The sequence below is a fragment of the Suncus etruscus genome, chromosome 3 (genome assembly GCF_024139225.1).
Source record: "Suncus etruscus isolate mSunEtr1 chromosome 3, mSunEtr1.pri.cur, whole genome shotgun sequence".
NCBI lineage: Eukaryota > Metazoa > Chordata > Mammalia > Eulipotyphla > Soricidae > Suncus > Suncus etruscus.
The window spans coordinates 45,445,830-45,471,199 of record NC_064850.1 but is presented as its reverse complement, the minus strand read 5'-3'; the positions used below and the strand labels follow the sequence as shown (position 1 = coordinate 45,471,199).

At 53.3% G+C, this 25,370-nt stretch overlaps 2 protein-coding genes across 3 annotated transcripts; both read right to left on the bottom strand.

Annotated features, from left to right (window-relative positions):
• Positions 1–1,086: 1,086 nt before the first annotated feature.
• HSD11B1 (hydroxysteroid 11-beta dehydrogenase 1) lies at positions 1,087–16,500 on the bottom strand. The gene is made up of 7 exons (XM_049769889.1): positions 16,445–16,500; positions 8,865–8,975; positions 8,218–8,348; positions 5,558–5,669; positions 5,272–5,457; positions 2,036–2,179; positions 1,087–1,512 (listed from the first exon to the last, which is right to left on the bottom strand). Exons 2-7 carry the CDS (start codon positions 8,950–8,952, stop codon positions 1,280–1,282), a joined length of 894 nt encoding a protein of 297 aa, XP_049625846.1. The 5' UTR covers positions 8,953–8,975; positions 16,445–16,500; the 3' UTR covers positions 1,087–1,279.
• Positions 16,501–17,225: 725 nt separating this feature from the next.
• Positions 17,226–21,518, bottom strand: G0S2 (G0/G1 switch 2). 2 transcript variants are annotated; one of them, XR_007493814.1, is made up of 2 exons: positions 21,434–21,518; positions 17,226–17,300 (listed from the first exon to the last, which is right to left on the bottom strand). XR_007493814.1 is itself a non-coding variant. In XM_049769910.1 (2 exons), exon 2 carries the CDS (start codon positions 21,338–21,340, stop codon positions 21,038–21,040), a length of 303 nt encoding a protein of 100 aa, XP_049625867.1. In that variant the 5' UTR covers positions 21,341–21,348; positions 21,434–21,518; the 3' UTR covers positions 20,698–21,037. The 2 variants fall into 2 exon arrangements, 1 of the variants encoding a protein (XP_049625867.1); XM_049769910.1 differs by lacking the exon at positions 17,226–17,300 and adding an exon at positions 20,698–21,348.
• Positions 21,519–25,370: the final 3,852 nt, after the last annotated feature.

Here is a 25,370-nt window from a genome sequence, read left to right as displayed (position 1 = left end):
AATGAGCACATGGGGGCGGGTGGGTTTGTGAGCAGCCTGGAGGGAGGGAGTTCATTTTGCTGCAGGTCAATGTCAGGAACCCCAGATGATCTCCTGAGATGAAATATCAGGGACGCCAGGCCTGGCACAATCAGCTTTGTGGGAGGTGTGTCCATCTGGACCATCCCCAGACATTGAGCTCTGACCCGATTCCTTCCCGAGCTGTGATGACCAGACCTCTCATATGCGGTGACGTCTGTGTCCCTGGAGGAGACCTGGGGGAACTGGGTACCTCTGAGTTTTGGGGGAGAAGGACAGCAGGCCAGGTCCTGCCCAATGTGGGCAGGGAGGAGCTGGGCCTGCCGGCTCTGGCAAAGACCTTGACTTCAGAGGGCTTCTGGACTGTGACCAGGAAGTGCCATGCCTAGTTCTGGGACTATGGTTTTTCTGAGGCCCTGCCTGCTGCTTTAGGCCTCCACCTAGACCTGACATTAGCCTTCATCTTGACCTTGACTTGGCTTCCTGGCTGAGCCCAGGCCATGCCCGTGGTGACCACTAGATGTCGCTGTGGAACGGATCCTGGAGCCGCAGACCTCAAAGGGAGGACAAAGCCTAGGAACAGTCAGGAAGAGTCTGGTCTGGCCTGGGCACACTTTAATACACATGTCTGGGCACATGTTCATCCTATGCCCACGTGTCTCCTTCCCCGTCCCTGGCACTGACGCCCCTGTGGATCTGGAGCACTCCTGTAGATCTTGGAACACTCCTGACTCCACCCCACCTGCTGCTTGCTTTTCTGTCTCTGCTTCCAGACACAAGGACTGAGTGTGTCCAGGCAGGCGGGGGCAGGAAAGCTCTAGGTATCCCACAGCTTTGCCTGGGGAAGGGAGTCTGCATATTAATCTTGCTGGGCATACTGGCCCAGCGCCTGGCATCCCTTCCAGCAGTTTCTGGCCAGGGGTGAGACTGAGCCTGGGTGACCCCTGCACCCTCCCCCAGTCCTTCTCAGGACACAGCCCACAACACCCAGAGCAAGTAGTGCCCTCAGATGCACAGGTATGGGCACAAGAAACTACTCTCGGGTCCCAGGAGTGTAGCAGACAGATGAAGGGCTCAGGGATGAGGCCTTTATTCCCCTTCTTGCACTGAGGTCTGGAGTGGGGTTACAGTGAGGCTTGGCCAGTTGCCTCTGGGTGGTGGTAAACCTCCTTCCTGGTGTCTGCACTGCTGTGGTGGCCCCTGGCAGGAGCCCCAGAGAATAGGCTGCTTCTGGGGAAGTGGCAGCATCCTTGGGTGGGCACTAGGGCTGGGCTGGGGGCTTTTGGAGCTTGTCCAGGTTGAAGTAGTCTTTCCAGAAGAACTCGAGCACCTTTCGGCCGGGGTTGAACAGCAGGAGGTTCAGCCAGCTGGGCCGCCCGAAGAAGAACTCATCCTTGCGAAGGATGGCTGCCTTGATGATCTCCAGGGCACATTCACTCTTTGGGGATGGTTGGACATTCTTTATGATGTCCTTCACCGACTCCATGGCTGATTCTGCATGAAAGGAGCATGGTGATGCGACTACCTCATCCTTGAACCCAGTGCCCATGATGACCCCCACTGTTCACTCCCACAGGACCCACAGCTCCACCCTGCTCCTGAAGTGGTCTCTGCTTTGGCCCCATTTGCTCCCATAACCTCAGCACTGTCCCGAGGCAGTGTCGGTCCCAAGTGTCCTGATCTAGTGGGTCTCTAGCAACACAGAAAGGGGATACTGTGGTTAAGATGGAGGAGCCTTAGGAGGAGCCTCCTCCTTCCACTCTACCCTCTTCTCCATCCTCCTTCTTTCCCCCTATCTCATCCTCCCTCTTCCCTGTCTTCCTTCCCTCCCTCTTTTTCCCCCTCCTTCATCTTTCCCCCCACTTCCTCTGTCCTTCCTCACCTTCCCTCCTCTCCATCCCTTCCTCCTCCCTCTTCCTCCTCCCCGTCCACCTCCCTCCTGCCTCCTCTCTCCTTTCTATTCTCTCCCCCTTCCTCCTTTCTTCTTGCCTCCTCCCAGCTGTCACCATGGCCTCACCCGTGTCGATGAGGCCCAGGACACAGAGTGTGATGGAGACATTCACACCGGTCATCTTGTTCTCCAACCTGAGGGAGGAGAAGAAGCCATCCAGTGCGAATTTGCTGGCTGAGTAGGAAGCGAGGAGTGGGAACGCGATTTTTCCTGTGGGACAGAGAAACCACGCTGGTCTGCCCCACACACACCCAAGATTGTTCCTGCTACTCAGAGTAGGGGCAGGAACAGGTGTCAAGATGTTATTGAGGAGCACAGGGTGCCAGAGAGCCACACGGTCCCTCTGCTGTGAAGCAGGAAGCCGTGCAGGGCATTGCCACCTCCCCCAAACCTCCCTGGGGCTTTCCCAAGCCCCAAGGGGGTCCCTGGCTATGTGCATTCCAGTAGGTAGTCTGGAGGAGGTGGCTCACATGTAGATGCCCCCAGACCTGAGCCCACTGCCCTCTATTCCTCCTCCATGTCCCCTTGTGCTCCTCCTGTGCCCCACTGTATCCTTGCTGCCTTACACTCCCAGCCTATGGCAAGTCTGAAGTTCATCTCGTTAGGGTTTGTCTGAGTTCATCCATAGGGGAGCCCCAAGTGCTGGCCTCACCCGCAATGCTCGGGACTCAAGGCTCTGCCAGTCCAGCACCTGATTATGTCACACCAGTCAAAGCCCCTCACCTATCTTTGTGATTCTCTTTGTGAGGTCTCAGGGGTGTGGGGAACTTTCTCCCAATGCGATCACCCTGATGGGTCCTGCAGTTTCAGGGACCTGATGGGACCAGGTCAGAGCCTGCTGGGATGTTCCATGGGCTCTGCTCTCCTGCATAGGGCCAAGCTGAGGTGTGTGTGGAAGTTACAGGACTCTGGAATCAGTGTAGCTCAAGACCCTTTTATGCCAATGGCTATAGAAATTCACCAGCTTCCAGCAGGGCAGGAGAGCAGAGTTGGAACATGGGAAGTCTTCACCTTCTGCACCATTCCCTGGACACTGACACAATATTTGCCTCACTGACCTGCTCCTCCCTTCATACTCTCCAGTTGCTGTTCTGCCCTTGAGGGATCGATGTGGGATCTGCCACCGGTGATGAGCAGAGATAGAACAGCTGGTCCAGGAGTCTCTGCTCCATGATGGGATTTAATGTTGGTCACTGCTGTGTCGCAGGTCTTGGGGGAACTCCGTGGACAGCTATGGGCAGTGTGTCCTTCCTGAAAGTCCACACTCTCCTGGACAGCAGTGACTCTGTTTACACCTGTGACCTTTGATGCTGAAACATAGTCCTCACATTCCTTTGGAGGCTGGAGTGAGGCAGCTCTGGCCCTGCCAGATCTAACTGAAAGGTGTCTGGGGAGAGCAATTTCAGATGACACCAGAGGGGTTGGGTCAGGCCCCCAAATTACCATTGTTCCTGCCTGGACTTTGGGTGGGATGGCTGGAATGGCAGCAGCCACTGGGAACACATGGACAAGCTGGGCTCAGAATTCTAGAACAGAAATGCATGTTGGAACAAAAAAAAAAAAAAAAAAAACTGAAATAAAGTTTTCCAAGAACAAAAAAAAAAAAAAACTGAAATAAAGTTTTCCAAGAACAACAACAACAAAAAAAAAACTGAAATAAAGTTTTCCAAGAACAAAAAAAAAAAAAAAAAAAGAAATGCATGTTGGATAATGGAGGAGCCTGAGTGATGCCATTGTGGTCCTCATGGGGATCTTCTTGGAGTATCTCTCAGTCCATCCATCCTGAGAGACAGTGTTTTCACCCTCCAGGTGCTAGGAGCAGGGCAATCCAGTTCCAAGTTACTCAATGTCCAGCCGGTGCATGTCCAGGCTCTGGTCACTTCTCCCTTCACTCTGTCACTCTAAATTCTGCCATGGTGGGTGGCCCTAAGGGCAGATGTCACTGCTGCTCCAGGCTTGGTGTGCCTACGGCTATCTCCTCATTGGGGCCCCTATTCATTGCAGAAGCATGAGTACACATGGACCTGTTCTGGTCCTGGGGGTAGAGGGCCGGCTGTAGGGCCCCATTGACGATCGCCATGGAGGCCCTCAGCCTAGACTGGACTCCGGTCTGCAGTGAGTCTCGACCACACTTTTCTAGAAGGCTGGACTGGTAATGTGGGTTTCAGGGTGGAGGCAATGCTGGATTCTGAGGGCTCAGAACCAGGCAGAGTCTCTCAATCCAGGAAGGTGGGCCAGGGGTCATTGGACTGGGGGGCTGTACCCACAGGCAGCCCAATCCAGTCTGGTTATAGGGGCATGGACAGCCTCAGTCCAGGAGGCCTGTGTGATTTCCATGTGAAAGGCAAGCTCAGGCAGTCCTAATGAAGGCCGGAGCTGCCATGGCATTGAAAAGCTCCTTCCTGCCCCTCAATGCCCAGCCAGCATCTGCAGATGGACTGAGCCAGGTCATTGTGCCCCAGTGCCCACTAGCCTGGATCCCATCCCAGTGCCCCACTTCTGCCCTTGTCATGCCTGCATAGTCAGGTCTGAAGATAGATGCCCACATTTAGGCCACAGTTATGGCCATTTAGGGGGATAGTGGCATTATAGTAGGTAGAATGGCCGTGAGGTGACCCCAGAACTGACAGGCAGGGTTGGGGGAGGTGATGCTCAGGGTGAGATGTTTGAGGGCCTGAAACTTGGGAATAGGCAGGCCACCAGCCCTTTCTGTTCTGGGCAGCAGCTTCTCCTAGGCACAGAAGGGAGCCCCTATCTCCGTTCTCCAAGCATATCTGCCCCAGAGGCTCTGAGCTGAGCTCATGTTCCCCAATGTGTGGCTGTTTTTCCTTCAGCATGAGAGAGACAGGGTGGCAAAACCACTGGAGACCTGTGGGGTCCCTTGAGAGGGAAATGGGCATTGATATGGTCCTGAGAGCCTGGCAGTAGAGGCTGAGCTTAGACAGGGACTGTGGTGTGATAGAAACCAGATCAGACCAGATACTGGGCAGAGCCTTGGGAGGGAGTGCTCCTGACATGAAGTTTCCCAGGTTGGGGGGGCTGGGCTCTGAGCTCCAGTGCAGAGGAAGCTATGGGAAGGAGCTAGAGAAGGAAGCCAGGGACAAAGGCACCAGCATAAACATCACTACCAGCTACTCACCACCATCATCTCCATTACCACCCCCAGGCTGCATAGACACAGGACAGACAGATGGAACGACAGATGGACAGACAGATGGATGGACATGCAAATAGATGGACAGATCGACAGAGAAGCCGGGGCTTCCACAGTTTGGTCTGCCCGGGCTCCAAATAGCACTCACCAGCCAGTGAAGACACCACCACCAGGCTCCCGTTGCTGGCCCACAGCAGGGGCTGGGCAGCGGTGCTCAGGGCCAAATAGCTGAGAAAGTTGACCTGCTGGTTCCTGCGCACGGTAGCCATGTCAGTGGGGAACAGCCGCATGGGGCTGTTCATGAGGTGGTTGAGGATGAGCATGTCTAGCCCGCCTGTGACAGAGGATGAGGCTTTGAGCGGCTCTGGTGGGACCTTGGGTCTCCCCCATTCCTAGGGTCCCTGGCAGGTCCCCACCCAGGATGAGTGCCTCACCTAGGAGCTGGGCTGCAGTGTCCACAAAGCTGTCTACAAATTTCGTGTCCTCCATGGAGCCAGGCACATAGTGGGCTGAGGCTGCACCCAGCTTCAGGCAGCGGGACACCACCTGCAGGCACAGGCAGCCATCAGGGTGAGCGACACCAGGGGACAGGAGGGTGGATGCTGGGCATCAGGCACCACAGGCAAGAGGTGCAGAAGCCCAGAAACTCACTGACTCTGGGTCTGCAAGTCAGTGATGGTGACCCAATCTCTGGATGTGCAGTGATAGCCTCCCCACCTATTTACGGGGGCACTGAGGGCCACATTGCCTGCAGTCTGTGTCTGGGCAGGTTATGTCCATACTGCCTAGGGCAGGTGTCGGCAACCTTCGGCTCTTTTGAAGTTTTGCCATGGCTCTGACAGCAGGACCGATAGTAGGGAGGTGAGGGGTGGTAGGTAGTCTTAGATTTGGCAACCACTTGGCAACCACAGCATCCTGTCCTTGTCCTGGTCCAGCCTCCTCCCTCACATCACAGCAGGTGATGTCACTGAGGGTGCACTAAGAGTGTACCTCTGCATTGGGGAGGAGGAGACTGCTGTAAGAGAAAAGAGAAGTGCTGACAGAGGGGACACTGAAAAATAATAAAAAGAAAAAGCAAATAAGAGAAAAAAGGGAGAAGGAAAAGGAAGAAGATAGAACAGAGAGGACTGGAGTAAGAGAAAGACAGGTGGGGCCGGAGAGATAGCATGGAGGTAAGGCGTTTGCCTGTCATGCAGGAGGTCATCGGTTCGAATCCCGGCGTCCCATATGGTCCCCCGTGCCTGCCAGGAGCAATTTCTGAGCCTGGAGCCAGGAATAACCCCTGAGCACTGCCGGGTGTGACCCAAAAACCACACAAAAAAAACAAAACAAAACAAAACAAAACAAAAAAAAAAAAAGAGAAAGACAGGGCTTGCAGTGTGACTGTTACTGGGCCAGTAGAGTGAGTGGAGAACAAGAGTCTGAAAGAGAAAAAATAGCATCCAGGTTAAAAAAAAATTAACAGATACTTTTTTTTTGGGGGGGGGGGTCACACCCAGCAGCGCTCAGGCGTTACTCCTAGCTCTATGCTTAGAAATCGCCCCTGAGGGCCAGGCGGTGGCGCTGGAGGTAAGGTGCCTGCCTTACCTGCGCTAGCCTAGGACGGACCGCGGTTCGATCCCCCGGCGTCCCATATGGTCCCCCAAGCCAGGAGCGACTTCTGAGCGCATAGCCAGGAGTAACCCCTGAGCGTCACAGGGTGTGGCCCAAAAACCAAAAAAAAAAAAAAAAAAAAAAAGAAATCGCCCCTGAGCCGGGCGGTGGCGCTAGAGGTAAGGTGCCTGCCTTGCCTGCGCTAGCCTAGGACGGACCGTGGTTCGATCCCCCGGCGTCCCATATGGTCCCCCAAGCCAGGAGCGACTTCTGAGCGCATAGCCAGGAGTAACCCCTGAGCGTCACCAGGTGTGGCCCAAAAAACAAAACAAAACAAACAAAAAAAAAAGAAATCGCCCCTGACAGGCATGGGGGTCCATATGGGATGCTGGGATTCGAACCACCGTCTTTCTGCATACAAGGCAAACGCCCTACCTCCATGCTTTCTTGCCGGCCCCAGATTCTCATTTTTGTTGTTGGTTAAGCATGGGAGACAGGCCCTTTTGTAAGGTGATACGGTAGGAAAGTTGTGGCTATTATATAAAAATATTTTTAAATAAATAAATTAAATTATTATTTACATTTTATATTCATATACATATGTGAGCAGGTCTTCCTCAACATTAACTATATTAAAAACAAACATCGATCACGCCTCGCAGATGATAGCTTACAAACATGTGTGAAAAAAAAGGTAACGTCTTACAACGCTGATGTGCGGATACTGTGCACTGAGGTTCAGGAGCAAAAATCTCATTAAACAGGTAAGCTAAATATTTTAAATTAGCTATTAATCTTCACAAATATGTTTTACATTGTTAAATGAAAAAGTTCTTTTTTCCTTCATATCGACAGCTAACTGCATCATCTTGTATATAGGATTAAGATAAGAAACAATGTATGCAGTACTATATTTGTTTTGGTGTCGTGGCTCCGAGTTTTGTTTTTTCTCCTTCGGAAATGAGTTCAAGTGGCTCTTTCTGTCTTAAAGGTTGCAGACCCCTGGTAGGGTATGGACCAGCTTCTGTGTCTGCCCCTGCCAATAGACCAGCACAGGGATGTGTTCAAGAGCTGGGCACTCCCAGGTGTGCACATGAATCTTCACGCCTCTGTACTTGGCACCCCACCATGGTTTTTGGAGCACTGTATGCATATGGTACCTGACTCTGCATACATGTCCATATGCTCATGTGTGAACATATGCTCCATGCCAAGTCCTTTGGGCCACATGTGGGCCTGTGTGTCACATATGTGTATAGGTAGACACATTTGCATGTGTAACATGTGCTACACAACTGAGAGATGTGTGCAAAAACACATGTACATGCATGTGTGTGCAGTGGGCACACATTTGTTAACACATGCAGCATGCATGCAAAACATGCACAAATGTTTCACGGTACACAAACACATGTGTCATGTGGTACATGTACATGCACACAAACACATGTGCACACACGTACCCGCTACATGTTCTGTGTGCACTGTGTGAAGCCCTCACCTTCTTCAGTGCATTCTCTGATCGCGCTGTCAGCACCACGTGAGCACCCATGCGTGCCAACTGATAGGCCACCTCCTCGCCGATGCCCTTGCTGGCGCCTGTGATGATGACGCGCTTCCCCTGGAGCATTTCTGGAATTAAGAAGGAGGTAAGAATGTTCATCAGAGGGAGGTGAGGCTGGTTCCGGCCTCATCCCATTCCAATCCCCTGTGGTGCCTGTTCACCCCTGGAGAAGGCAAGTCTTTCTCAATGGGACAACACAGCACGGTGGGATACACTGTGCATGCTGCTTAATTCCAGAGTCCAATGGTCACAGGTCAGAGTGACCTGTGCATTTACTCAGGCCACAAGGCCCAGTCCCCGGCACATGTGATCCCCTCACTGCCCCTGACATATCCCGGGGGATCTGCTCTCTTCCCCAGGTAGGTCAGAACTGTGTGCCTAGCTATGCTATCCTCATCGATGAAGGATCCTTGGGAGATGCCAACTATAGTGAGTCTGCTGACTGGATCCCAATGCCATATCCTATTGCTGGCCCAGCAGGAGGCCACAGACAGCATCTTGGAGGTCTCAGCTCAGCCAGTACTGGGGGTGCTGCACCCATCTTGGTTCCCCAGAGGCACCTGTGCAGGCACCCCTGCACTCACCTGGCCGGAAGTCATCCTGCCCTGAGTAGTAGTAGTAGGCTAGGAAGAGGACCAGGACAGGCAGCAGTTGGTTTCTGGGAAGAGCCATCGGGACCGCAGAGCTGGCTGAGTCTGTGGGACACACAGCGAGAAGCTTTGCGATTGTGACATCAGGGACTGGGGACTGGAGGAGTCGGTCGTGGTATTGCCAAGTCCTCGGCAGGAGCAGCCAGTGGCCTTGGGCGTGATCCCACCCGCCCTGGCAGGCAGTGCTGCCGGATTTCATAATGGACCCTGTTTACTCCTTTATTGAGCAAGACTCTGCTTCCAGATGGCTATGCTCGGGCTCAGCCGCGCTGGGGGCTCACAAGCCCCAGTCGTGGCCTGATGCCGGGTGTGTATGTGTGTTCATGTATGTGTATGCATGCGTGTGTGTAGGAGGGATCCACACTGCCTGTGTCCACACCCGCGGCCACTGTGCCCATGCAAGTGGGCGGCTTTGGCAGAGACATGGGGAGACAGGAAGCCAGAATCCATCACCTCGTGCAGCCCCAGCCCCGGCGGAGATGAGGGAAATAAAGGAGCTGGGAAGCCAGAGGGAAAAAAAAAAAAGAAAAGAAAATGTGGGATGGGTGGGGGAATGGGGGAGCACATGTCCGGAGCCTGCACTTGGGTCCAAGGAGCAGTGGGGTTGGAGGAGGCAGCTGGCTCTGAAGGACGGGGTGCACCCAGGGATACTGGTTTGCAGGTGGAGAGGCTCCAAATAAATAAATAAATAAATGCACAAAGCTCCTTACTGATGCTGAGAAGAGCTGGGCAGAGGAAGCAACCGTGGCTCCCCGCTGTGTGCCAGAGCCCAGAGGAGGTCCCCAGAGGTCCTCAGGAGTGTGCTTGATGAAAGGAGGTGACCCATTTTCCACACCTGCCCAGAGTGAAGCCCTGTGTGAGAACACAGAACACAGCCCAGTGTGAGGCTGTGAAAACAGGTGTGGGGATGAGTTGCTGAAATCAGGGGAGCTGCAGGTAGTTGAGGTCCCCCAGGGCAGATCTTGAAAGCTGGCTCTAGTGGGATGCATCAGGGCTCAAATGTAAGTTGTGCAGGCAGCAGGGCAGGTGTGGGGGCCATGACAGATATGTCACACTTGGGGGTCTCTCTGATACCAAGGACTTCCTGGTGACCTGGTAGGGGCCCTGGAAGTCAGCGTGATGGCAGGTTGGTGCTAAATAGGTGGCCTAACAAGGTCCTGGGCAGCATGGGACCATCAGAGCTCAGCACAGCAGCAGCATGGTCTATTCTGGTGGGTATTGTGTTGTCTGGACACAGTTGGGTTCCAAGAGTGAGTCACTGCCACATGACTGGGCCACATGGACTGGCTGCATCTGTGAGAGGGCTGGACCCTGGGCTGCATGTGCGAGATGCTGGGCCGTTGTGACTGGTCCTCAGGGCAAAAAGTCCTGGCGCAATACAAGGCAAGCTATGGCTGAGACGCTCAGGATTGGCAGAGGGCAGGGGCTGCCCCTGAATGCTCAACTTACCCCGGAAATGAAGTTGGGAGCTGGGATGTCTCAGGAGCTGACAGATCCCCAGCACCTCACCGGACCCCAGAGAAGCCCCAAGAAAGTGAGGAACCAACCATGACTGAAGACAGATAAGCAGGAAAAAGCTCTGGCTGCTTCAGCACCAATATGGCTTTTCTTTCACTCTTGCACCTTCTGGAAAGTTCTGCCAGAACAGAAAGTACTCTGAACTGGCCTCTTGTCTTGGGGGACCCCATGCTCTGGCTGGGGGAGAGGTGGGTGACTACTAGGATTATCTGTGTTTCACTTTTGTTGGGGCACCTCCCCAGCCAGCCCCCCTCACCTATCTGTTGGGGTGTTTACCCGATGCTGTGGCAATGTGACCTTCATTTTGTGGGGACGCACTTGATGGGGAGCCCTGGGCTGGGCAGAGAGGACTGTAGTCCGGGTGTTCACTCCACAGGAGGTGATGCCTCAGAGTAGCCAGCACCAGACTCAGGGCCCAGGAGGGGGACATGCCTGACAGGCTGCTCCCCAGGAATCAGAAAGAGTTGTGCTGAGGGGAGCTCCCTCTCCTGAGCATCCTCCCTGGGGACAGGCAGGAAGGGATCTGAGGCCCACATGGAAAAAGCTGTGAGACTGGGGTGGGGAGAGCACAGGCCACATAAGGTGGTCACACTTAGATGCCTGAGCGTGGCCTGGGGTGACTCCTGAGCACTGCTGAGACCTACATAAAAGACACCAACATAAAAGATCAGGAAAAGGGCCCGGAGAGATGGCACACGGCGTTTGCCTTGCAAGCAGCCGATCCAGGACCAAAGGTGGCTGGTTCAAATCCCGGTGTCCCATATGGTCCCCCGTGCCTGCCAGGAGCTATTTCTGAGCAGACAGCCAGTAGTAACCCTTGAGCACCGCCGAGTGTGGCCCAAAAACAAAAAAAACAAAAACAAAAACAAAAAATTTTGGGGGCCGGGCGGTGGCGCTAAAGGTAAGGTGCCTGCCTTACCTGCGCTAGCCTAGGACGGACCGCGGTTCGATTCCCCGGCATCCCATATGGTCCCCCAAGCCAGGAGCGACTTCTGAGCACATAGCCAGGAGTAACCCCTGAGCGTCACCGGGTGCGGCCCAAAAACCAAAAAAAAAAAAAAAAAAAAAAAGATCAGGAAAAGGAGCACACAAAGTTCCTGTGGCAAAGAAAGAAGCATCGGGTTCACTAAGGCCCACTTCTGGAGGGCCAGACACCAGCCAGCATCTCAGCACCACAGGTACTGCCTAAGCAGTAGCAGATGCCACAGCACAGTAAACCAAGAGTGATGCAGGCCTGAGAGCAAGCAGATCTGAAAGCCAGCACAGGTCTTAGAGCGAGCACAACCTTAGAATGAGCACAGTCTTAGAGTGAGCATCCATGAGCAAGAGTGGCCTCTCACTGGCTATCAAGCTTCCCTTCTCCCCCATGTGCAACCCCTAACAGTCCTCACCCAGTAACTCAGACTGAGGCTCTGGGGTGCCACACTCATGTCCCAGCAGGGGTGACGCTCCTCCTCCCTGCTCTACTTCCTGCTTCCCTTCTCTCTCCAGTCTCTCTCTTTCCCTCCCTTTCTGTTCTCTTTCATGTCCCAGCAGGGGTGATGCTCCTCCTCCCTGCTCTACTTCCTGCTTCCCTTCTCTCTCCATTCTCTCTCTTCCTCTCTCTTTCCCTCCCTTTCTGTTCTCTCTTTCTTTCCCTGTTCTCTCTCTCCCTCTCATTATTCCTTCTCTCTCTTTCTCTCACTATTCTCTTTTCCTCTTTCCCCCTTTCTCTCTCTTTCCTTATTCTCTATTATTATTATTATTTCTCACTCTCTCTTCATTCTCTTTTTCTCCACTCTCTTTCCCTTTCCCTTACTCTTTCAGCTCTCTCTCTCCCTCATCCCCCCAAAATGAGGCCTCTGGCACACAACTGGGCAACTGTCCCAAATGCCACCCTCCCCATTGTAGAGTTAAATAAATAAGGATGGATCTGGATGGAGATGGATGGAGGTGGATTTCTCTCTGCCACCCCAGGCCACGTGGCTCCGCAACCACCATTCAGCCGGCGGGTCTCAGGTTAGGTGAACGGTGGAATCAAACTTATCCAGAAACAGGCATCAGGAAGCATCAGCTTTATTCATGCCCTATTCACCACACGTGTGTGGCCTATTTCATAACCTTTCAAGCATTTAGCCATTCTTAGCTAGCCCTGCGTCTTAACTCCTTTCAGTCATCTTCCTTTGACCTCCATGCTGGTCAAAGACCAAAAGAGGCAAAGACCCAAAAGACAGAGAGCCCAGCAGTGCAGAAACCCCTAATCCCCTGGCTCAAAGGCTTATCTACCTTTTCCAAGACCCCTCTCAGGAATGGGCGGGGTCTTGCAGGTAAGGTCACACATATTATCTGGTTCCCAAGACCCCTCCGAGAAATGGGTGGGTCTCAGGTAGCTACACCTAAATCCAGGGTGGAGTTACACCCATGAGTCCCATCTCATCCCCCAGATGCAGGCGGTGGGTGGGCCTGTCCAGATGTTGATACATCTGACACCCTCTCTGTGGTGCTCACTGCACCTCTGAGCCTGGAGCTCAGCCGAGTCCTCCAATGCCCCTGGAGCCTCCTGCTTCTGACATGACAAAGCATCAGCACCCCATCTCTGCTGTGCTCACCCCAATTCCTCAGTTCTGATTAGTTTCGGTTCTATGGGCCATACCCAGTGGGCTCCAAGCTTTGTCCTGGCTCTATACTCAAGGATCAGCTCTGCTGGCTTGGCGTTGCCTGGGATGGAACCTGGCTTGGCTGTGTGCAAGGCAAGAGCCCCTGGTCCAAGGCTCTGGGCCTGGGTTTGACTCTGAGTGTCTTGTAGGTCAGCAGGACAGGTCTGGTGAGTGCAGCCCTCCCCATGTCCCGTGTCTTCATGTCTTGCATCCCTGGGTCCTCTCCATATCTTGTCCCTATGTCCTGAGTCCTGTGTCCCATGTCCCTGGTCTTGTGTCCTATGTACCCATGATCTGTATCCTGTCTCTCCACATCCTGTGCCCTGTGTCCTGTGTCCTGTATCCCTAGTCCTGTGACCTATGTCTCCATGACCTGTGTCCCATGTCCTATGTCCCCATGTTGTGTGTTCCCATTTCCTGTGTTCTGTGTCTCCATGTCCTGTGTCCCTATGTCCTGTCCACATGTCCTATGTCCTTATGTCCTGTGTCTCCATATCCTGTGTCTCTGGTTTTGTGTCCTATGTTCTCATGTCCTGTGTCCTATATCCCCATGACTGTGTCTTATGTCCTCATGACTTGTGTCCTATGTCCCCGTGTCCTCTGTTCCTATGTCTCCTTGTCCTATATACACAGCCATTCCCTGCCCTTTTAGGATCCTATGACTGACTTGGCCCTTTCTCATTCCCAAGCCTGAGTTATACCTGGCCCCAGTGCCTCTCAGACCCAGAAATCCCCTATGTCTCCTCCATCCTCTGGGTCTGCCAGTGGAGCCTCTGAGGTGGCTGATAGTTCTGTGCTTTTGCTAGGGCCCAGCATTGAGCAGTTGCCCTGGAATAGGGTGGGGTGGGGATAGTGAAATAAGTAAGGCATAGACCAACATTGTGATCAAAGGGTGGGGCCTGGTTCTGTGCTGCTGCATCCTGGGCTCAGTTCCTCTGGCTGCTGCACTTTGTCCCCCTGGATGCCAGCATCCAGGTCAGTTTCTCTAGGTACTAGTCCTGTCTCTTTACATAAGGAGACACACTGGGAGAGGGTCTGTGGTTTCAGGATTTCTGGGCCTCAGGGGCAATGCAGGACCAGCAGAAAGAACATGAGAGCAGGGAAGGAAGAGGGGAGGAAACCCTGGACTAGTGAATGACCAGCAGGGGGAGCAGCAGAGGGACCAGCAAGGGGACCTTTTGGGTTGTGTTGGGGTGCTTTGGTGCTGAATGCTGAGGGCCACTTTTTTTTGTTTTTGTTTTGTTTTTTTTTGGATCATACCTGGCAGCGCTCAGGGGTTACTCCTGGCTCTATGTTCAGAAATTGCTCCTGGCAGGCTCAGGGGACCATATGGGATGCTGAGATTCGAACCACAGTCCTTCTGCATGCAAGGCAAATGCCCTACCTCTATGCTATCTCTCCGGCCCCTGGGGGCCACATTGTTACTGAGCACATCTGTGTTATTTTGGGGGCTCTTGTATCTTGGCACCCAATCCCACTGATGCTGCAAAAGGTTTTGGGAGCAGCTGCCTAAGTAGGAATCTGGAGATGAAAAATGGGGCACTGTATTCACATAATTGAAGGGCCCAGACTCAGCACAAATGTGCTGCCTGGGCCTTTCTGGCTGGACATGTAAGCAGAACTGTGGCTTCAGGCCTGGGGATGAGGTGCAGAATAGAAGTGGCTGCCTTAGCCCTGAGTAAGCAAAGCAGATTGAGAAGATGGGGTACCTGAGAGTGGCTGTGAAAGGCTGCAGTAGCCATGGTGGCTGCGCCGCTAGTGGTGGTGGCATGGTGTATGCATGTGATGCATGTCTCAGTCCTCCCACCCTCACAACAGGGTTGAAAGCTCCCAGCTCTTGGGAGAGCTCTTTTGTCCTTATGCCACTGGCATCCATTGGGTGTTGTTTATTTATTATTATTTTATTTATTTATTTATTCATTTATTTATTTGCCATACCTGGCTGTGCTCAGGGGTTATTTCTGGATCTGCGCTCAGAAATCGCTCCTGGCAAGCTCATATGGGTTGCCGGGAATTGAACCCGGTTTCATCCCAAGTTGGCAGCTTGTAAGGAAAATGCCCTGCTGCTGTACTATCACTCCAGCCCCCATTGGACATCTTTATTTGGAGGGGGCCACACCTGGCAGTGCTCAGGGGTTACTTCTGGCTCTGTGCTCAGAAAACACTCCTGGCAGGCACAGGGGACCATATGGGATGCCAGGATTTGAACCACTGTCCGTCCTGGATTGGCTGATTGTAAGGAAAACACCCTACTGCTGTGCTATCACTCTGGCCCAATTGGGCGTCTTTTAGCTGGGAATTTTATAGATCTAAATCTTGTGTCATTGAGACCCCCAAGAATTACAGGCATTTCCTGTAAGGAAGGGCAAAGGATCCAAGTAGGTGCTGCTGGACACCGTGACCAAGGAGCCCTCCTCCCTGCCTTGGCATGTGTCAGCTGGCCGAGCAAACAAGAAGATTCAATTAGAACTTTTCTGATTTGTTCCAGCCCAACACAGGCCGGAAGACTTTTAGGGCTGTATTTTCTGATCTGGGCCTTTGCTATGTGGCTGACTGCCCCCACCCCAGTGCTTATGCGTAGGCAAGATTTCCTCACCACCCCCTACTTAGAGAGGAAGGCTTAGAGAGTTCACATCCTGGGTGACCAGGGAATCGTGGAATTCAGTGAGACTGGGATGAGTGGGAGCCAAGGGTTGGGCAAACAGCCGTCATTCCAGGCGTCCCGGCTGGCTGCCTCGCCTGAGCTGTTTCCATCCAAGTGGGGCTCAACGCTGTGGGCTCTGGGCAATGCTCCGAGGCCCAGGGTGATCGGGTGAGCATGGGGGTGGCCCGTGGAATTTCCTGCCCCACTGGGGCCTTTTGCAATGAACCCAGAACCTGCATCTAAGCCAGCAGCTCCTGGGGCTCACAGAGATGATGCTGAGCAGGGCTGAAGCAGGGTCCAGGGACCAGAGGGCTGGAAACTTGGGCTGAGCCCAGTCAGACTTGGGAAGACCAGGAGGACCTCCCCCAAGCTTAAAGGCCAGGTGGCCCCTATTTTCCCACTGGGGGTGTCCAGGGGGGTGTTGTCCACAATTCCCACTTTTTCCAGAAATCCAGACAGTCTAATCTTGTATGAAGTTAGACCTTTTATACCCTATTAAACAATAGGGCGCACCTTTGGGTTCCTAGTACCCAAACAATCCTGAGGTGCTGGAGCTGCCCATAGTCCCATGGCCCCACCAGGCCCTTCTCCCTCCCACCAGTGCGACCAGCCAAGGCTGCCATGGGACCAACTGAGGCCCCTCCCATGTGGACCCTGATGATTCCCTTCCTGGATTTGGGGTCCCTGACCCTAAAGGTGATACTCTTGGGTCCTACCTGGGGGTGCCGGGTAGCACGTCTTCCTCCCGTCTCGCCACTGCTCAGTCCTGCCCCATTGCTTCCTCCGCTGTTCCCACTATTTGGGGAGGAGCAGGATTTCCTGCTGCCAATTCGGTCGGTTTCTGGGAGGAGTCAAAAGACCTGATTCGGGGCTGGAACCAGTTGCTTAGCACCTGACTCCGGGATAAAGCTTGGGGCTGGGCTGGCAGGAGGAGCTGAGGGGCCAGGACCCAACAGACGGTGGGCCCCGAGCTGGAATGCCTGGGCGTGGAGTGGCACCCTGCATCTCCTGGGGCTATTGTTGGCACCTCAGGCCCGCCCTGTGGGGAGAGGCTGCCCCCCGCTGAGCTCAGGGCTCAGGCCCTGTTTCCTGGTGATGCTGAGCAGGCCTGGAGTGGAGTTGGGCAGGCCGAGTTCCTCCCTGCACTCAGCACCTGGCCTTCGCCCTCCTCAGTATTGTCTCAGCTGGGTCCAGGGCTGGTCTGGCATTGAGGGGTGCTGGGGTTTGAGTCTCCCTTCCCAAAGGCAGCACTCGGTCAGGGGCATGTGTTTTTTGCTGCGTGGTCCCCCGAAGAGGCAGGCAGGACTGGGTGGCCTAAGTCTGAAGGGGGCAGTGCCTGGCAGGAGTTCTGAGCTGACAACATGATCATGGCAGGCCCAGGGTGGGTTCTTCTCTCGCCCCCACACACCCATTCTAGAGAAGTCGGTCTGGCTGCAGTGTGTTCTTCCGGGAAGGAGGAGAATGCGGCTCCCATTGCTTTTTGGCTCATTTAAGCTGGGGCAGCTTCCTGGAAGCAGCAGCCGGTTGGCAGGGCCTTCCCCAGTCAGAACTTTCCTTGATTCACAGAGAAGCCTGTAGAGGAGCAGAAAAGCACTTTTGCTTCAGCTCTTGGGCGGTTTTAGAAAACACTGTGAAAGTTCTCTCACTCATTAACATTATCATGATAGTTGTTAGTGTAGAGAAGTAGAATGCCTGTCTCAAATACAGGCAGAGGGTGGGGGAGGAGGACGATGGGAGGTATTGGTGGTGGGAAGGTTGTGCTTTTTTTTTTTTTTTTTTTTTATATGACAGAAACCCAACTACAAACGTGTGTAATCATAGGTGCTTAAATAAAGATTTTTTTTTGTTTTGTTTTTGGGTCACACCCGTTTGACGCTCAGGGGTTACTCCTGGCTATGCGCTCAGAAATTGCTCCTGGCTTGGGGGACCATATGGGACACCGGGGGATTGAACCTCGGTCCATCCTACGCTAGCGCTTGCAAGGCAGACACCTTACCTCTAGCGCCACCTTCCCGGCCCCTTAAATAAAGATATTATTAAAATAAAAGACAAACATCTACTCTTAGTATGACTACTTTGGAGGAAAATATAACATATAAAAGGAAGTCTATTGTCAGAATGTACTGATTGAGCTTTCTTTTTTTTTTTTTTTTTTTTTTTTGGTTTTTGGGTCACACCGGGCTGTGCTCAGGGGTTACTCCTGGCTGTCTGCTCAGAAATAGCTCCTGGCAGGCACGGGGGACCATATGGGACACCTGGATTTGAACCAACCACCTTTGGTCCTGGATCGGCTGCTTGTAAGGCAAATGCCGCTGTGCTATCTCTCCAGGCCCTGATTGAGCTTTCTTTTTAAAAGCAAGTTACAGTCCTGTGTACCTTGATTTATTGATAGATTAATAAAATTGAAAAAAATAACACTGTGAAAATTTCCTGAGATGGGCCTTTATATTCAGTTCACTGGTAATTCTGGACCTTTGTAGATCATATCCATCAAGAAATGCTCCTGGAATTCCTAAGTTTTGGGTTTGATTCTTTTACTTGGCCTTACACCACATTCCCCCACTTTTTTTGAGCCACACCTAGTGACGCTCAGGGGTTGCTCTTGACTCTATACTTAGGAATCATTCCTGGCAGCTTGGGGAACTCTATGAAATGCTGAGAATCAAACCCAGGTAGGTTTTGCACAAGGTGAACACCCTCCTTGCTGTGCTATCACACCGGCCCCAGCATCTCTCCTTTTTGACAGAGCTAACCATTGCATTTTTTTTTTTGCAGTTTATTGATTGATTGATTGATTGGTTTTTGGGTCACACCCGGTGATGCACAGGGGTTTCTCCTGGCTCTGCGCTCAGAGTTCACCCCTGGCAGGTTTGGGGGACCATATTGGATGCCAGGAATCGAGCCAGGTCCGTCCAGGTCAGCTGTATGCAAGACAAATACCTTACCGCTGTGCTATCTCTCCAGCCTCTGCATTTTTTTTTTTCTTAAAATGCAGCTTTGATCCAGTAGAGGGGTCAGTGGTGACTCAGAGTGACCTTCCCTGGACACCAGGTTCAGAAACCCATAGATCCCAGCTTGACAAATACTTTTGATTGGCCTAACTCATGCAGAAACACTGCTGACCCCTTTCCTGGCTGGTTGGTGTATTTAGTTGGCATCTTTGGCGGGTCTCAGGGCACTGGGAAGTGCTGGGAATCCTGAACCTTGTGCTAAGCCCACCAGCTGCTTCCAGAGCCATCAACATGGAGACTGGGTGCACACACACACACACACGTGTGTGTGTGTGTGTGTGTGTGTGTGTGAGTGAGAGAGAGAGAGATAGAGAGAGAAAGAGAGAGAAAGAGAGAGAGAGAGAGAGAGAGAGAGAGAGAGAGAGAGAGAGAGAGAGAGAGAGAGAGAGAGAGAGAGTTTGAGTTGCCCTGGACAAAAGCAGCACCTGAACTCTTCCCACCAATATGGCCATTCCCCAGGGTCCCCACTGCAACTGAATTTTCTCCTGCCCTTCCTGGCATTTCCCCTCTTCCCAGAACTGCTCAGCATAGCCCCTAGACTCTGTCCCTGGGGTTCATGGGGAGTTTCTCTGCCTCAGGAACTTAATTCACAATGGGGAGTCGTTGCCAACCCTCCGATAGCTGGGGTAACGCTTCTCTCCAGAGAAACCCTGGAACAGGCAGTGAAGAGCTGTGAAGGGCCCTGGGCTGAGATGGCAGAGGGTGGATGGGGGCAAGGGGGCATCTCCCGGGTGCCAATGCCTCATGAGGCACAGAACAGGCAGGAGAGCAACCATGCACAGGCCAGTTGAACACTCTTGGATCTACAAGCAGAACTTGGGGGGCATTGGCAAGGCACGAACCTTAACAGAGTTGGAGTCTCTGGTGTAGTCTGTGACCCCAGGTGGTACAGGGCACCTTGAGAGGTAGGGACTGGGGCCAGCAAGGGGGGATGTGGGCTTGCAGAGGGCTTGGTCTGGATGGTTGGAGTTGAGTGCCTGTATCAGGGAGAAGGGGGTGTTAGGGCTGTGGGGAGCAGGTGGTCAGGTGGGCTGGCCTGGGGGGAGGGCAGAGTAGCTAGCTGGGTCTTTGCCCAGCCCAGTGCGGTTCTAAATATAGGGACTCTGCCACTGCTGGGTATGGGGCCTCTTCCTCCCCGTCACCTCCCCCGTCCCCACCCTTGTGTTGGCAGGAGGGGGACAGGCCTCATAGAGGGCATGAAATGGGGACTGGGAATTGGGTGAAAGGTGAGGAGGGAGGGACGGAGCTCAGGGACACATGGGCTGAGAAGGAGCTTGTAAGCAGAATGGTGCCTCTGTGAGGTGGTGGATAAGGCAAAGAGGGCACAGCTGGTATGATTCCTGTCCCACCTGTGTCCCCCCACTAAAGGGGAATGCAGGAAGCCCCATGCTGGGAGCTCCCTCTAAAAGGAAATTAGCATGAAGGGTTCCATTGAACAAGACCCATGGTGTCCTGGCACATAGGTGGAAAGGCTGGTCTTTTTTTTTTTTTTTTTGGTTTTTGGGCCACATCCGCTGGTGCTCAGGGGTTACTCCTGGCTATCTGCTCAGAAATAGCTCCTGGCAGGCACGGGGGACCATATAGGACACCGGGATTTGAACCAACCACCTTTGGTCCTGGATCGGTTGCTTGCAAGGCAAACACTGCTGTGCTATCTCTCCAGGCCCGAAAGGCTGGTCTCGAGGACATTTGCTCGTTGGTGCCTTTAGAGACAAATAATTCTAGCCCCGGGCTCCTGGCCCTGCCCCTTCCTCCTTCCAAACTTCTCTGGGCAAGGAGACTTGCCCAGCAGAGCTGAGCCCAGACTCCATTCCCTTCCCAGGCTGAGCTCACAACACACAGAAGACCCCTGGACATCAGTGTCCTCAAGGGACAGGAGAAAGTGACCTTGCTCAGCTCCACAGACCCTGAACTGGCCTCTCCTGTCCCTGCCCTTAGGAATCCCAGTCCCTCAGAACTTCGGGAGCAGGTAAAAAAACATTTTTATTTCAAAGTGCAAAATGATGGTCTTGGCGGCAACAACAACAATAATAATAATAACAATAATAATAGTATAAAAAGTGTTTCTCTTCCTGCTTTCCTGCCAAGTGGTGTCTGCATGGGCATGGGAGGTTCTGCGTGGTTTTTGATGGTTCTGGATGATTCTAGATGGTCTGAATGATTCTGGGGGTCTTCTTTGCAGAGCATCAGAGGAATGGCAGCTTGTGATTATGCCCTTCGCTGGACCCCCAAGGTGAGTCCCCAAAACCAGAATGTCTGGGGATCCACTCTGCTGCCTGCTAACAGCCCTGCCTGGTCCTAGGATGCATGTTGTCGGTGGGCCAGGGCTCTGCTGACCAGGCTGTTCTCCGGCGGGGTCTTGGCGAGAGTCTGTGAGGCTGGGGGCTGGCACGCAGCCCTGAGCTCAGACAAGGCAGCTTCTCGTTGGCACAGGCGGCTGGTGGCAGAGAAGGGGCTGCACACGGAGTCCACCAGTCCAAGCAGGACACCCACCAGTGCCAGCACGCTGCCCAGCATGTATAGCCTCACCAACTTGCGGCTGCTCCTCTGGGTCACCATCTCCCTGGCCAGCGGGATCAGCTTCTGCACAGTCTCCATCATGACGGTACCTGTGGGCAGCGGACACCTCAGCTGCTGCTGAGGGCTGGACTGTCCCCATCACGAACCCTCTAGCTTACAGCCCCCAGAACTCACCTTGGTTACTACACGGGCAGGGTCACGGCGCAGTGGCAGGCCTGCGTGTCCTCCTCCTCGCGGGCCGCCTGCTGGCAGATGGAGTCCCAGAGGCTGGCAACGACCTGTGTGGCTCAGCTGCTTTTATCTGCACTGCTAGGCCCGCCCCTCTTGGCTGCCTGCCCTGCCCTGGGGAGGGAGGGTCTGGGAGGGACCAGGGCAAGGCAGGAACAGCACGAGCCCAGCACGTCCGCACCGTGTGCCACTGGGACTAGTTGTAGGCTGGGACCCCCCTCCCCCAGGAGGCACGGGAACCCTCCCCCACCCTACTCCCATGCTGCTGCTGAGGCAAGATTTCCTGGCCCAGCATGGGGCCAGAGGAGGGTCCCAGTCTGGAAGCCTGTGGCACTGAGTGGGCTTTGTCCTGCAGGTGTGGGAGTAGGTGGGTTAAGCAAGCAAATGGCCCCCAAGTGCAGACCCACTAGGCCTGCCCTGTGGCTGCTGACACGGGACTTTTTCTGCCAATCAGCTGCACCACTAGCCATGGATCATGCCAGGGTTATTAGACAGACACCTGCTCAGAGAGCAACCTGAACAGAGAGACCTGGGCAGAGAGAAACCTGACCCTGAAGGACATCTGCCCCTGAAGGACACCTGCCCCTAAAGGTGTCCTCCCAGGCATACATAAACTTGTAATGTATCTTCCAGAAGTTGTCTTTGAGCTCGCAGTTTTGGGATCTGTGCTTTTGAGTATCAGGAAATAGCCTGAAATTTCACTGGTCCCCTCTTACTTGTGAGAGGTGTGTGTGTGGGGTATTGAGTAAATGTGTCTGCTGGTCTGGAAGAAAATTGTTTCATGTTCTCCACCTCCTGATCATTTTCCCTGATCTGGGGCTATGGGTCCATAATCCACAGTATCCCTTCTCTATGTCCTGTCTCTCTACTCTATGATAGCAAGCAGAGCGGGGAAAGAGAAGATAACGGAGAGTGGGGGGTTGCCAGAATCCTTGAGCTGTGTTCTGAGGCATCCCAGATAGGCATTGAATGTAACACTGGCCAGTTCATGAGCCAGGGTGCAGAGCGGGAGGCCAAAGGGAGAGAGCAGGAGGGGGGAGCACCGAGGAGGCTAGATTCAAAGTCACAAAGGGCAGTGACTAAGCCAGGCCACCACACTGTCATTGGGATGAGTACAGGAGGAATTGGGAAGGGGCACTTTTGGGAACCCTGGTGAGTGGTTGAAAACCTGAACAAACTCACTTTTGCAATCTTGGGTATTTCTTCAGGGGGTTCCCTGAAGAAAGTGGCAGGGATCCCCTTAAACACTCAGGGTTTAAGAAAAAAGGGTTTAGGGGCCGGGCGGTGGCGCTGGAGGTAAGGTGCCTGCCTTGCCTGCGCTAGCCTAGGACGGACCGCGGTTCGATCCCCCGGCGCCCCATATGGTCCCCCAAGAAGCCAGGAGCAACTTCTGAGCGCATAGCCAGGAGTAACCCCTGAGCGTCACAGGGTGTGGCCCAAAAACCAAAAAAAAAATAAATAAAATATAAGAAAAAAGGGTTTGTGGGATAGGGCAGGCTGGCCAAATTACTTATTTAAAAATGACACTTTAGGGCCTGGAGAGATAGCACAGCGGCGTTTGCCTTGCAAGCAGCCGATCCAGGACCAAAGGTGTTTGGTTCGAATCCCGGTGTCCCATATGGTCCCCCGTGCCTGCCAGGAGCTATTTCTGAGCAGACAGCCAGGAGTAACCCCTGAGCACCAAAAAAAAAAAAAAAAAAAAAAAAAAAAAAAGACACTTTAGTGCATACAGAGGAGCAAAGGGAGTGCTTCTGAGCCTGAGTCCCAGAACAGACCAAGCCTTCTTCGGCCAGGATCCCCACAGTAGGGTGTCTGGTTTCAGACCTTAGGGTCAGTCTCCCAATGGGCCTGGGGCCCTCTTGAGCAATGCAGGCCACCGGCATGGCTGCTGGAACACTTTTGTCTGCTGGAAGGTGAAGCAGTGGCCGCATCACAGACCACGGGTTTGACATCAGCAACACTTCCTGTTTCAGCAACTCGAAGACTTGAACCCCATTTCCCATGGTCAGCAACATGAAGACGTGAACACCGTTTCCCGTTTCCAGCGCAAAGATGTGAAACTCATTTCCTGTGATCAGCTACATGGGGCATAACAGCAATGCATCAGTGGAGCACTGGTAGCTGCGTAAAGACACGAACCCCTTTTCCTGTGGTCAGGGATATGAGACTTGGTTTCAGCTGTGAGGTGATGGTTGCCTCAGACCTTGCCTTCCATTGACACACTGTGTCCTAGTCCCACAGCCAGCCAAGATGGGTAAAAGTCCATCCAGAACCATTTTATTCCTTCAGGGGTCCCTATCCCCTGACCTCAGTCATTTGTTATCTTGGCTTCCTCAGACATTCTCTGGCAGGAAGAATGAGACATTGGGGTATCCCCTGGCCCTTCCCTGCCTCTCTCCACCCCTTCTGTGTTTGAGCTTACGTAAGACACATGTGTGGTGTATGCGGGGCATGTGCGGGATGTCTGTGCTGTGTGCAGGGGTGTGGACCACAGTAGCTGCCCTGGAGTGTGGGGTGTGGTTTCTATAACGTTCCTGTTTCCCTCCAGTCCTCTCTATAACCAACTACTCTGCACCCCAACCTCCACACTCCAACTCTGCACCCTTCTGGGTCCTAGAGCTTGTGGCTCCATGGCAGTAGCTGGGCAGCAAGACCCTGGTCCCTCTGCCTGGCTGTGCAGTTTTTCCAGGAGACTGGTGACTGGGACCCTGACTTCCTTACAGCCTCCTTCCAGTGCACTAGGACCCTGGGCTTATTCTTCCTGTTGCATCTACTCCAGGAAGCCTTTTTCTGCTTTTCTCTGAATTCTCTGCCTGTGGCTGTACAAGTGTGAGTGAGTGAGTGTGTGTGTGTGTGTGTGTGTGTGTGTGTATGTGTGTGTGTGAGTGTGTGTATGCACAGTGTATGTGTCTCTTTCTGGGAGAGACCACAGTATGGTCTCATGCTCCTCAGGTAGTGAGTAGGCCCAATCTCTAGTGTCATACTTATCCAAGAGGCCTTTCAGAAGCCAGATTATATAACTGGGCACCTCCTCCCTGGAGGTTATTTTTGGAGCCGAGGCCTGTTCTTGGCTAGATGCCTGAGGTTGCAGTTGCCCAAGATTTTCTTGGCTTATTGGCCCCATGTCCACACAGGCCACTCCCACCCTGAATTCATGTCTGCTGTGACATGTGCCCTTCTGCCCTGCTTCTGGGGTTCAGAGAAAGAGGCAGGTGGGCAGAACATGCAGGCACCTATAGGGGTGTCTGGCCCAGCAGTCACAAATCAAGGGACAGAGGAGGTTCCTGTCATTGAGAGTCACCCCATGGATGGCAGCCTTGAAGCATGTGGAAAGGGGCCATCAAGTCCTGGCCCCACTCATAGGCTTTGCTGCTGACCTGGCACCTGCCCTGGACCCATGTAGCCCTGCTAGGGGCTAGTCTGGATTCAGTCTAACCAGGATGTCAGGATGGAAGCTCAGAGTACTCGACTGCCCTCTCATCACATGCCACATGGAGACAAGCACCAAGACCAGATCAGCTCTGAGTTTCCTGCTCCTCTTTCCCTCTGCTACTCTCCTGTCCTAAGTCCTCCCTAGGACTGCTCCCGAGCTTTCACTATAAATAATGCTGGTGAGGTCAGAATTACTGGTGAAGTCAGATCCTGGATGAGTAGAGACCTCACAAAGAAGCTGCCCACTAGCCACTTTGGGAGAGTAAGTTTATTTTGGTGGGAAAGCGATATTTATATTAGGGAAGAATAGGGTGTGGACTCTGTGTTAGCCAATCAGGTAGGATGTAAGAGGGGATTAAAATAGGGTGTGTGCAGGACCCGAGAGATAGCATGGAGGTAGGGCGTTTGCCTGGCATGTAGAAAGACCGAGGTTCGAATGCAGGCATCCCAT